The sequence below is a fragment of the Diospyros lotus genome, chromosome 4 (assembly GCF_014633365.1).
Source record: "Diospyros lotus cultivar Yz01 chromosome 4, ASM1463336v1, whole genome shotgun sequence".
NCBI classification, from domain to species: domain Eukaryota; kingdom Viridiplantae; phylum Streptophyta; class Magnoliopsida; order Ericales; family Ebenaceae; genus Diospyros; species Diospyros lotus.
In genome coordinates, this window is record NC_068341.1 from 28,734,215 (window position 1) to 28,748,040 (window position 13,826).

General features: G+C 39.5%; 1 protein-coding gene across 7 annotated transcripts in view; it reads right to left on the reverse strand.

Annotated features, from left to right (window-relative positions):
• Nucleotides 1-13,826, reverse strand: part of LOC127799509 (sister chromatid cohesion protein PDS5 homolog B) — a 137,556-nt gene that overhangs the window by 105,428 nt on the left and 18,302 nt on the right. For 5 of the 7 annotated variants that reach the window (XR_008022644.1, XM_052333595.1, XM_052333594.1 and 2 more), the window contains exons 2-4: nucleotides 13,279-13,476; nucleotides 12,991-13,172; nucleotides 5,120-5,240 (exon numbers count right to left, since the gene is read on the reverse strand). Coding sequence is in view for 6 of the 7 variants with exons in the window: in XM_052333595.1 (XP_052189555.1) it covers nucleotides 5,120-5,240; nucleotides 12,991-13,172; nucleotides 13,279-13,476 (501 nt within the window). In the remaining variant the exon portion in view is untranslated. The remainder of the gene's footprint in view (nucleotides 1-5,119; nucleotides 5,241-12,990; nucleotides 13,173-13,278; nucleotides 13,477-13,826) is intronic. The other 2 variants (XM_052333597.1, XM_052333599.1) reach the window with 2 other exon arrangements.

Here is a 13,826-nt window from a genome sequence, read left to right on the forward strand (position 1 = left end):
AAATGGAAAGTGATTTTCATAAGAACTCAGTTGCTCAGTTCCAATCTTGTTCACTCTTTTTCACATAACGAGCAAGCCAGGCTTGACCCAACTTAGCTGCTTCCTCCACCAATGAGCTTGGCTGCAACACTGCAATGCAAGAGTCATCCAGGCCAGAAGGCTATCATTGCCTCCATGGTTTTTAGTCTCTTACTGGCGGCATGACAGAGCTGTAGACCTTTTACTTACATTTGCTCTGTTCTATTGTTTGAATCTTAATTGTCCCATTAAACACTAGCACAACAGTGGATAAGTTACTTTCTGAATGGCCCTAATCAAATTAATCAATAGATCCTTCCCTGGAAAAACAGTGTGCAACAAACTTTCCAACTTATGATTCAATATTGTTAAATAATATGTGAGGGTATCACTATAATTAGTGTATGTATAATATACCACATGTATAAATATACTCTTGTATTATGTGTTAGAAGTAAAAATACATAATATTTTTATCATTCTCCATGGTATCTGAGCCTGGCTTTAAACCCTAACCCTAAACCGTTGTCGCCAGTTGCCATAGCCAACCACAATGCTTCTTGTTCGTGTGACATCTCCAGATCACAGTTTCCTCTCCAAGCGATTCCGTTGTCGCCAGTTACCATAGCCAACCGCAATGCTTCTTGTTCGTGTGACATCTCCCGATCACAGTTTCCTCTTCAAGATCCAGCGACTGCTCCTTGCGTTTTCTTCTTCACAACTTCAGGAAACAATTAGCGCTTTTGTTCGCAATTTCAGGTCCGGTGTGTGCACCTTTTTTGGTTCATGATTGGATTTCACCTTAGATCTGGTTTGGGACGTTGCTGATAAGAGTTTGGATTTGCTCACTGATTGTGAGTACTATTTTGGAACTGATTAGGGTTTGGGCTCTGGTGTTCAGTTTGCTGACTTTGTGCTTTGTGATCATGTTTTCATCTACAGAAACTTCATCAACACCTAGTACAGCCACATCAATGGCCAGTCCCATTCCCCATTTCTCAAGCACATCAGTTATTACAACTAAGAAATTAAATGGGAAAAACTTTTCTACTTGGTCTGCAGTGTGCAAATCTGTTTCTCAGCCATGGACTTGAGGATTATTAGACAGCGTCCATCTCAACTACTCCCAAAAGCAATAAACCTACTTGGCAAAAGGTGGATGCGCAATTATAATGTCTGATGTGACCAACTATTGACCCTACTTTGATGGCATTTTTCGACCCGTGCCCGTGAATTGTATACGAGAGACATAGCTCGTATGCTCTATTTAGTCTACAATAGAATGATTTAGATATGACCATATTTGGGTAAGCCCTAGGCTTCCATTACTGATTTTAACCAATTGATGCCTTTTGAGACAGATGTGAAAAAAAGCAACAAGACAAACGGGATTAGACGTTTACCCTTCTTTGTCTTCACGGATTTAGCCAAAACTTGAACCAATTAAAACACAAATTATAAGGAATGCCTCTCTTGCACCCTTAACGAAGGTATTTGTCAGGCTATTTCGAGACCCTTCCCTTGTTAATCATGGCATTTCTCTACATGGAGATCACTCTGCTCTTGCCACTACCCAAGCTAGTTCTCGTCCTAGTTGGGAGGATAATTCAAGTGGACATCATGGTGGCAGTGGACATTGTCAGACCTAATGTACCTACTATAATCATATCAATCACACTCGAGAGACTTGTTATGGCTTACATGGTCACCCACCTCAAGCAGCTAACGCCGCTCACATTATTGTTGGTCATTCAAAGGGTCAAGAGGCAATCAATCCTACTGATTCTTCACCAATGACTATCTCCGTGAAAGAGTATGCTCAATTCCAAGCAGGACAACATGCCACTTCACCAATCACATCCTTTACTCAGACTGGTAACACTGGTAATCTTTATCTTCTATTAACCTATAGATCTTTGATTTAAGTGCTACCAATCACGTCTGGTAATAGTTCTCTCTTCTCCCATATCCAAAACTCAAGGTACCTACTGTTACATTGGTTAACAGCTATTACACCTTAGTCAAAGGTATCAGCACTTTAAAACCCTTCCTACTTTACCTTTATCCTTTGGTTTATATTTACCATAGTACCTCTTTAATTTACGTTAGTCAACTCACTCTAACCTTAATTATTCCATAATATTTTTGTTTGATTTTGTTCTTGTTCAAGATTGAGGGGACCAAACGAACAATTGGCAAGAGGCATGAGTCTCAAGGACTCTACTATCCACCTTTACCTTGCTTCATTAATGGCTTGCACGACTATTGCTTCACCATTACAGGTTCATTATTGATCGCAGCACCCGTCTCTATCAAGTCTAAAGAAGATGGTTCCTAGTTTGTCTAGTCTTCCTACCTATGTGAATCTTGTCAACTTGGGAAACATAGTCATAGTCCCTTCCCGAGCAGAGTCAATAAACATATTAGTTCTCCTTTTCTGATTGTCCATTCAAATGTATGGGGTCCCAATTGTGTCAGTTAAAAACAATGTTCTAAAACGAGCTAGGCGCTAGTTGGGCACCAGACTGGGGCCTAAGAAAACTGCTATTTTTTTATTTTTTGATAATATTTTTTAGGCAAATCAAAGTTGAAAAGACAAATAAAATCTGGAAAGACAAGTGAAATATCTAACACAGAGCAGAATCGAATTACAAGTTCAACATAAACATGTGCGAAGAAGAACTTGTTGATTCATAATGAACTTCTTAGGATGATAGATGATGAAATTAACAAAGACATGCTTATATTGGGGTGTGTGTACAACGGCTTATATTGGGTCGCAGCACATGCAACAAAAGAGCTTTGCACAGTTAACATCAACGACGATCTCGTGGCCGCCCAGATACTCATATATTCATTGATCGATGTTTGACGTCCGATCGGTGTTGTCACCGACTCTCTGGTCATTGTTGTGCACTATTTCAGTCTCCTTCATTCTCCTTCTTCGATGATGGAAGCTCTGCATATCGCTGCATATAGTCGAATCTGTCGTCCCAAGCCTAAAACCTTGTCGAATCTAGTGTGAATCTCATTGAAATCAGTCAAATCTAGTCCTCCGATCTCTGGAACAAGCCTAAAACTTGTTGGATCTAGTGTGAATCTTGTTGAAAATTAGGCGACCCAGGCAGCGGCGCCTATTGGACCTGATTAATTGATCCCAGCACTTAGGGTGCCGATTTGCATGTATTCGCGGCGGTCAAGGGCCGCCTTTTTGAACATTGGTTAAAAAAAAGGTTTTCATTACTTTGAAATCTTTATTGATGATTTTTCCCAAACTACATGGTTGTCTTTAATAAAAAGCACTCAAAATTGTTTTCCATCTTCATTACATTTTTTTGCTCAAATTCAAACTTAGTATAATGTGTGTATTCGAGTTCCTCATAGTGATAATGCCCTTGAATATTTGTCAACGCCATTTAAATCCTATATGGCATCTAAAGGAATTCTTTAGCAAACTTCATTTCTTGGCACCCCAAAACAAAATGGGGTTGTTGAACAAAAGAATCGCCATTTAGTCGAGACTACCTAAACGCTTCTTCATATGCACAATCTTCTCTAGTGTTGGGATGATCATATCTTAACAATGTGCTACTTAATTAACCAGATGCCTTTGTTTGTCCTTAATGACCATATTCCTCATTCTATTATTTTTCCTAAGTTGACTTGTATTCTACCTCTTTATATCTTTGAGAGTACCTGTTTTATCCACCAGCTAGCTTCTGGTCATGATAAGTTGTCAACCTGTTCCATCAAATGTGTTTTTTCATGGTTATTCATGTCTTCAAAAGGGTTATCACTACTACTCTCTCAAGTTGGCTTGCTATTTTGTTTTGGTTGATGTTACCTTCTTTGAGTCATTTCCTTATTTTCTTCCCTCCTCTAAGTTGTCTAAGTCAACGTCTACTAGCATTTTTCTTCATATTTCCTCTCGTTCTCCATTGCCATCTTCATCCGACCTTTCAACAGCATCCTCAACAAGTAAACCCACTTGCAAAGCCCAACATCCCCAACTCAATGGAGCAATTGCTTGCCTCGCCCTCCGTGCCTATTAGTCTTTCCTCCTCTAGTTCTTCTCCCTCTACTTCTAACCTTAGCTTACCTATTTCTTTTTGTAAAGGTACTTGTCACTGCACTATTCTACATCCCATCTCACATTTTGTTAGTTATCATTATTTGTCCCTAGATATTCTGTCTTTGTTTCCTTTTTGTCTTCTCTCTCTCTTCTTAAGACTGTTACAAGAGACCTTTCCCATTCGAGGTGGCAAGATGCTACAATCGAGGAAATGTCTGCCCTATTGGTCATTACTCTACTTGTATTTTGGCCTCTATTGGTCATTTTTCTTCTTCTTCTTTTTTTTTCTATGTATCTCTTGGTTGGATGGAGGCCCTCAAGACATACATGCATATGAGTTTATAATTTGTCTTTTGGAGTTTAAGGGAGGTAGAGTAATTGAACCGTATTCAATTTATTGTATTCTAACCCATAAATGGATTAGCAATGTATTTTACAAATAATGACGTTGAGTTACATTGGGCATCTCATAAAAAAGAGTTACATTGGGTATCTACACATACCAATTATTAGTCCATTGACCCCACATCATTTAAAGTTCAAAACTCAAGATGAAAAAACCAGCCTAACCAAAGGCAACTTTGCAGGAGGTTAGAAAAACAAAAAGGAAAAAGAATATCTCAAAGTCAGCCCCATGCTGCACCACAATTATGATGGCCCCCCTTCATTCATCACTTATGGTTCTTACTTGTTAGGCCTTTCTGTGTTTGCAAATTTCATACAGAGAACCTTGCTTACATCCTTTCCCAATGTTCCCCGCCTAAAGAGCAACTCCACTGATGGCACTCATAAATTACAAGAACAAGGAAAATCTCCTCACTAATAATGCGTTAAACTCAAAAGAAGAAAAATGGCAATTAGTTTGTTATGCATTTATACATCTATGACACTAGGCTACAATCTCATCAAGAAAACAAACACAATAATCCAAAATCCACTAATTTAACATGAAATAAACTAAGTGGCACAAGATGGGATCTTCATTTCAACACTAATAAGTAAAGAAAATTTACTTCACTAAAGAATTACCTTTCCCTCTTTCAAAAGATTTTGTAAAATCACATCAATAAGTGGCTCAGAAACTTTCTCCTTCAAAATAAGAGCCATTATAGATGACATTGCAGTGAACAAACTTTGTGGGTGGTGTTCCCTGCAGAGCATAATGACAACATTAAGGGCCTAAGCTATTTAGCACTCAGTGTTTGTAGGAAGGACAATGATATATATAATCCTTCCAGGTAGGCCTCCTTGTAGGAGATACATAATTAAAGCAAATATGGGAAAAGTGAAAACAGACAAAACAAAATAATGTGTCATGCACAATTAGCCTCCTTAAAAATTTTGTATGATGTCATTTCTAGATATAGCAAATCCTTATAGAATGTCCAACATCCAATCTATTATCGTACTCAGTTGACAATTGCAAATTTGCACAGAAATAAATAATAAAGAATCCCTCTTTTAAGATCTTAAACTTCTCAATAAATAGCTAGTCAACAACTAAACATGGCACTAGAGAAGCAATAAAGTTAAATTCAAATTAGACCGTCTAAATTTTAAAACCAGCATGTGATAGGCCTGCTTATGAATGCGAACCTAGCTATACATGAGAAGGCATGATAAGAAAAGATAAATAATAAAGTTAACCCTATGCATAAAAATTTGAGCTTGCAGATGAGTTGCTAGTCAACAATACAATAAAAGTGAACTCCAAAAGCAACTTGCTAACAAAGCTACATTCTAATCTTCAAATGATGTATAACCTGCTGTAATAAGAATACAGAGAGTATCCTGACCCTCTAAATGATTCTATGCATATTGCCCGTACCAATCCTATAGAAAAACACACTATCCGACCATTAGTTAAAACAATAACTGAAAGGCAGTATTTGGAAATAGGTCCATCGTGCAAGGCAAAAATAAGTGAATTAGACATCACCAACTTTGTTTTATCTTTATAGCTAATATACATCAAAACACTAAGCCTTACCACACAGAGCATAAGGGATCTAGGTGCAAAGAAAATAATTTCTAAATCACCTTATTCATTATGCAATGCCTAGAGTGTTGAGATCTTCATTTCTTGGTTCGTTTCAAGATTTTGTTAATAAATGAGAAGAAAATACGGCTTTTTTGTGACACAAGCATGAGTAAGGATTAATTAATGAGAGCGGAAGATAAGGTCAAATCAAGCACTTCAAAAACTTTTGTTTAAGTCACTTTTCTTTTCTGTTAAACAAATTTCTAATTAAAAAGAAACAGTATAGTTCTCTCTTTTCTTTTCATAAGTTTTAGGTGGATTAAATCTGTCCTTGAAATGATTTTTGGATTTGTACAGGTTTCAGAGTGGTTGTGTATATCATTATTCATTTCCTTGAAATGCCAGTCTCGGTTATCAAAAATAAACAACTTAAAAGCTTGAAATTGCATGACAAAACAACAATCACAAGCCTTAATCCCACAAGATGGGGTCAGCTACACAAATTCCCAACCTCCACGTATCTCTAGCCGTAGTCATATCCTCCATAAGACCATTATATTCTCTTTCATGCCTAACAGTTTCTAACCTAGAATTTTGTTTGGCCTTCTCTGCCTCTTTAGGTACAAATTCCTCCATCTCATCCACTCACCTCACAAGTGCTTCTATTGATCTTTTTCTCACAAAAAAAAATAATAATATTAATATTAGGAGAAAAAGGAAAAAAAAAGATGATTGATAATTCCTTCAAATAGGAGAGCTTTATAACTGCTCATGCATTACTGGTATTTCATAAGTTCAACTAACCTAAGATCATGATTTTTGTCACCGTTATGGGAGGTGACAATAACAATCCTTCTAATTCAATGTGAATTAGAAGAGATAGCTGAAGAACTGTGAAAAGAAAGGGAGAGATTGGAAGAGAATGAGATAAGAAGAGAGAGAGAGAGAAGTTGAGAGAGTATGGATTGAATTCTTGTTAGATAATCGATAATCTCTTATAGGGGTAGTCTGAGCTTATATAGCTTGCTCTAGGGTGCTGCCACAGCAGATCATAACCCTAATAACAAATTATTTTGTCCTATTCTAGCCACCTTTACACCTGGATATTCCTTCTAACTAACTACCAGCTGGAAAAGGAGAATTACAATTAAACAATAAAGAGAAATAGTAAGAGTAATTAAATCCGCAGCAAAATTGGCCTGGGTCGGCCTCTATTTCATGACAATACCCCTCCCTTCAGCAATTTCTTGTCCTCAAGAGATGTTTAAGAGGCTAGTTATCCTAGGAAATTGTTGTAATAGTTGGGGAAGGTATTCCCAGGTGTCCTTCCTCGCATATCCTCCTTGCCATCTGACTAGCACTTGAATAAGAGGGGCTCCTTGGTGGCAGATGACTCTTCTATCCAATATAGCCTCTGGCTCCTTCATGACTTCCTTCTCCCTGGGTAACACGAGTAACCTCGGATTCACTCGCTCTTGACCAGTCGTCTTCTTTAGTAAGGAAAGATAAAAGACCGGATGGATTTTGGACCCTTCGGGTAGTTGCAAACAGTAAGCCACATTGCCTACCCTAGCTGTTATGAGGAAAGGGCAGAAGTATTTAGGGTTGAGTTTAGAGACTGGTCCTTGGGAAATAGACTTTAGATGAGGGTACCTCAGCCGCAGGTAAACATTTTCTCCCACTTCAAATTCTTGATCACTCCTCCTATCGGCCTATTGTTTCATCCGATTTTGGACTGATGCCAACTTCTGCTTGAGTTGCTATAGCACCCGTCTCCTTTGCTGGAAATACTCCTCAACTATTGCAGCTGAGGTACACCCTTCAATGGTTGGTAAGATAGGGGGTTTAAACCCAAATACAGCTTCAAAGGGGGACAACTTTATAGATGCATAGTGGCTGGAGTTATACCACCACTATGCTAGACCTAACCACCTAGGTCAACTCTTGGGCTACAACAAACACATGCATCGAAGGTAGGTTTCAAGGCTTTGATTCACCCTTTCCGTTTGCCCATCTGATTGGGGATGATAGGCAATTGAAAGGTTGAGTTTCGTGCCCATGTTCTCCATCAACTCCCTCCAAAAGTGACTGGTAAAGATCTTATCCCGGTCCAATATGATAGACTTAGGAACCCCATGCATAGCTACTACCCGGTCAGTGAATGCCCTACCCACTTCTTGGGCTGTGTAGGGGTGCGCTAATCCCACAAAGTGTGCAAACTTAGTCAACCTGTAGACAACCACCATTACACAATATTTACCTTTGGATCTTGGCAGCCCTTCAATGAAATCCATGGACACACTTGTCCATGACTATTCTGGGATGGGTATGGGTTGTAACAACCCTGGATATGCAACATTTTCATGTTTGCACCTCTTACATGTATCACACCCCAAAACGAAATCCTTGACTATCACCTAAGCTCAGGCTAATGGAATAACTGCCTCACCCTCAAGTAGGTATTTTGGATGCCCAAATGTCCTCCTAAAGGGGACTCATGAAGGGACTGTAGAATTTTCCTCTTGAGTTCCTCCTTGTGGCCGATTACTATCCTGCCTTTAAACCTCAACAGACCATCAACCATCATGTACCCTTCTGCCTCCCTGTTTCCTAGAGCCAATCTTTCCAGTAGGCCTTTTATGTGAGCATCTCCCTCAAAGCTGTCCACCACCTCCTCACACCATTCAGGGATTACAACAGTCAAAGCGGATGCAATTACTTCCTCTTGGCATCTCGATAAGGCATTTGCTACTAAATTCTCCTTCCTTTCTTATATTGAATGGAGTAATCCAACCCCATCAGCTTGGCCATTCCTTTCTTTTGTAGTTGAGTTTGAAGCTTTTGTTGGAGCAAGAACTTTAAAGACTCATGATCAGTTTTGATTATAAACCTTCCCGCCTCCAAATAATGACGCCACTTTTCCACAGCCATTAGAACAGCCAAGAATTCCTTCTCATATATACTCAGTCCGAGGTGTTTAGGACTAAGGGCTTGGCTTAAAAAAGCCAATGGTCTGCCATCTTGCATCAAAACTACCCCAATACAGACCCCACAAGCATCCATCTCAAGCACAAAAAGCTTGTTGAAGTCCGGCAACCCTAATGCGGGTACCCTGCTCATTGCCACCTTCAATTTCTCAAAAGCAGAGTCTGCCTCCTACCCCCACTGGAAGTTTCCCTTTTTCAACAATTTGTAAGTGGTTTGCTCATAACCCCATATCCCTTAACAAACTTGCGGTAGTAACCAATGAGCCCTAAAAATCCCCTAAGAGCCCTTATTGTAGTGGGTTTTAGCCAACTAAGCATAGCTTCCACCTTTCTTGGATCGATACTGATCCCTTTCTCCAAAATTAAGTGTCCCAACTACTCCACTTGGTCCTGGCCAAATGCACACTCAGATTTTTTTTGATGAATAGTTGGTTTCTTCTAAGGACCTCAAAGGTGATTCTTAGGTGGTTAAGGCGTTGGTCCAAGGTGGGGCTATATACAAGGATGTCATCAAAGAATACAAGGATGAATTTCCTTAGGTAGGGTTCAAATATCCGGTTCATTAGAGATTGAAAAGTCGTTGGGGCATTGGTGAGCCCAAAGGGCATCACCAAGAACTCAAAATGGCCATGGTGAGTTCGGAAGGCCGTTTTGTGGATATCCTCGGGCTTCATCCTTATTTGGTGATAGCCCAAGTACAAATCCAACTTGGAAAAGAATTTGGCTTGGTGTAGCTCATCCATAAGGTCTTCAACAAGGGGTATTAGAAAATTATCTTTGATGGTTAGGGAGTTAAGTTGGCGATAATCTACACAACCTAGAACCATCTTTTTTCTTTACCAACAGGATGGGGGAAGCAAAAGGGCTTTGGCTGGGTCTAATGAAGGATTGGTTCATCATTTCTTTTACCATCCTTTCAATTTCAGTTTTTTGAATGGGGGCATAGCGGTATGACCTGACATTGACTGGCTCCACATTCGGTTTTAGGTTAATGGCATGGTCCAAAGTTCAGTTAGGAGGAAGGCTCTTTGGTTCCACAAAGAGGTCCTTAAATTCTACCAACAATTCATCAATAAGAGGTACCATGCATACCTAGTCAGCACCTTTTTGCTGGTGGCTGACAATTAGTTGTAGCTCCCCAAGCTCTTCTCCCTTAGGACTCTCTTCCTCTTCCACAATGGAAAACAACTGTGTGAGTTGGCTCCATTTGCTCTTGAGGACCCTTTGCAACCTCTTACCGGTAATTATCTTGCAGGTTGCCTCTCGCCCACTTGTAAGAGTCATTCTTCTCCCTTATTTTTCAAATGACACTTCCGTACGGTTGAAATCAAAGCTTATGGGGCTCACCCCTTTCATCCAATCCACTCCTAACATGACATCACACCCTCCTAGCTGCAACAGCTTGAGGTCTGCCTCGAATTTTTCTTCCTGCATTTCCCATACGAACCCTAGGCAGGCCGAGTTGCTCAACCTAATTTCCATTAGCAATGATCACACTCAAGGGTGGTGTTCCAATGAGTTGGCACTTTAGCTTCCTGCAGTGCTATCATCAAAGAAGTTGTGTGTGCTTTTACTATCAATTAGAATTGACAAACTACCCTCCTTTACCTTCCCTTCAACCTTGATTATCTTGTTGTTGGTGAGTCCCTTGGGGGCATGGAGGGATATTTCTCCATCATCCTCCCCTCTAATTTCCCTAAGATCTTCTACATCTTCTCCTTCTTCCACCTCTAGTCCACCATTTATATCTCCTTCCAAAGGCAACAATTGGCGTTTGCATTGGTGCCCAGGATAATACCTATCTCCGCACTTGTAACATGCGCCCAACTGCCTCTTAGGCTCCTTAAGTCATCCCCCTTGATATAGACCACCAAAATTTCTCCCCCCTACATTTCCCTTAATCGGGTCTTTATAAAACCCCTTGCTGCCACTTCCTTGTTGCCAATTTCCCCCAAACATTACCTTTTGTTGCTATCTATGTTTTTTTATAAGGGCCTCAACCACCAGCTCCTGCAACTTGGCACTCTCTACCGCTTGTTCCACTATTCGAGGTCTTATCATTTTTACCATCGGCCGCAAATCCTCATTGAGGCCACTAAGGAAGCTAGAAACAAAGTAGGCTTCCAACACTTGGGGGTCATGGTTACTCATCAACGACCTCAACTCCTCAAACCGTCTCAAGACCGACCCCACGTTCCCAGCTTGCCTTAACTTATTGAATTCCTCTATAGCATGCGACATGGTCCTCTCTCCAAACCTTTCACATAGCTTTTCAGAGAATTCCCCCCAAGTATAATTCTTCCTAGTTTCGGTCCACCTTTGGAACCACGCATCTACCATATCATCAAAGTAGGCAGCAGCTAAGCCTACCCTTCTCTCTGCTGGCACATTATACCATTCAAACAGCCACTCACACTTCCTAATCCACCATCTAGGATTAGCTCCCTCGAACATAGGAATCTCCATCCGTGGCATGGGAAATCCTGGTTGAGGTGGAGTAAACCTGTCCTCACGACCCCTCCTTGTTACCGTTTCAACTTCATCGTCCTGCTCAACCTCAATCTCCAATGCACCATTTCCCCGGTTCATCCTTTCATTATGTAAAATAGATTCTATTCTAGTTCTAGGAGGGAAGTTAGGAGCCATTCTTACCTAGTTTTGCTGGGTAAACATTAGCATAAACCGTTGAAGTTGATTCCCCATCTCCTCTCTCATTTGGTCGATATCTTCCCTCATCTGATTCAAACCACCTTCGAGCCTATGCTCTAGTCCCCCGATCGCCTCGTAATTCTTCTCAAATCCCTGTTCCAAACAATCCACGCGATTCTGGAACTCTCCCATGGTTGAAGTGACTTGCTAGAGTTGTGACTCCATATTCTTCATGTGAGTCCCTTCGACCATCTCTCTCGCCATTGTTACTCCGACTGTCGGGATCGACACTCCGATACCAAATGTCACTGTTATGGAAGGTGACAATAACAATCCTTCTAATTCAATGTGAATTAGAAGAGATAGCTGAAGAACTGTGAAAAGAAAGGAAGAGATTGGAAGAGAACAAGAGAAGAAGAGAGAGAGAACTTGAGAGAGTATGGATTGAATTCTTGTTAGATAATCGATAATCTCTTACAAGGGTAGTCTGAGCTTATATAGCTTGCTTTAGGGTGCTGCCACAATAGATCATAATCTTCATAACAAACTATTTTGTCCTATTCTAGTCATCTTTACACCTAGATATTCCTTCTAACTAACTACCAACTGGAAAAGGAGAGAATTACATTTAAATAATAAAGAGAAACAGTAAGAGTAATTAAATCCGCAGCAAAATTGGCCTGGGTTGGCCTCTTTTTTGTGACAATTTCTTGGCTAAATCCACTTATTTGGAAGAGCATGACTCTGAAATGATTCAAGGGCATATTCCGCACAACACATACACATAAACATGTAAATACACGAGACCTTGTATTTTAGCTTTCTTTTTTTCCTTGCTAAGAGTAATTCAAGTTAATACCAACGTACAGTCAGCAAAACCTTCTAGAAGTTTTTAATTTAATATCATAATTATCACAAATCCCAAAAAGAATCTGTACACACTTAACATCTCAAATGGAATGGAGAAGAAATGCGAAAAGAAAAAGAAAATAATACCCAAGAAGAAAGGCATTACTCTTGAGATGTCATGTTCATTCAACATAAAAGACTAAAGATAAATACAGAGAAGATCACTAAGCATGGATAAGGAAAAACAACATTAAATCTTTTTTTCATGAAACTTCTCTCTCACCCTCCTGTCAAATAAAAATAATCGAGTGATCAAAAGGCAAAGCAACAAAGACATGATTGGTTGTCAATTAACAATAGGAAAGAAAAAACAAAAGCATTAATAACCAATAAAATTCTTAAAGAAAAAGTAAAGGGGAAGCAAGAAACTCAACCTTACAACATTGAAAAAGGTATTGAACATTTTGAGGACTAAATCTTCAGAACCTGTGTCTAACATTAGCACACAAAACTTGAGTTTGTTAACAGTCTCCAATACTTTTAATCTCCTTGAAAAATATGGGCTCTTTGTGTCTGCAAGCTCCACAAATAAACTAAGAAAAAGTTTAAAAATGTCCTGCAGAAAAATAAGAAAAATTTATGTAGTGCACATTACAATCACAGCAAAAGGCATGTTAGTCAAAGACAGACATACTGAATAGTTTATCAAATCAGATTGAAACCTTGAACACAGAATCTGTGAAATCAGGATTTGGTGCCAGGATCCGAATAATTTCACAAAAACAGATTGCAACCAGAAGTCTAATATCTTTATCTTTATGCTCAAGTAGGTGGTGCTGAACAAGAGAATCACTCAGGGGCTTTATAGCAGGTTTTAGAGATGCCAGCTGATCCAACTCTGGCAAAGCACTTGCAGCTTGCTGCAAAGAAATGTGCATGCATAAAGTAAAAATCATGATTGTAGCTCCACTATTTAGAACATAAAGTGGATCAACCCCATATAAATCAACAGTTCAATAAATGCATGCTACATCAGGAAAACATTAAGAAAATTACTTAATTAGGGATGCAAATTCATAAACCTGAAGGACTGACAGAGAAAATAATGAGACAATCATCACAGATAGAACAGAGTCATTTGCCTAATGCAATGTATATAAAACCTGCATGATACACATTTTACATTACCAAATGTAAGATATCATAATGTCAAGTCTCGAGTCTGAGACTTGGGCAATTCTGGAATTGTTAAGAGAAAGAGAGGGAGGGA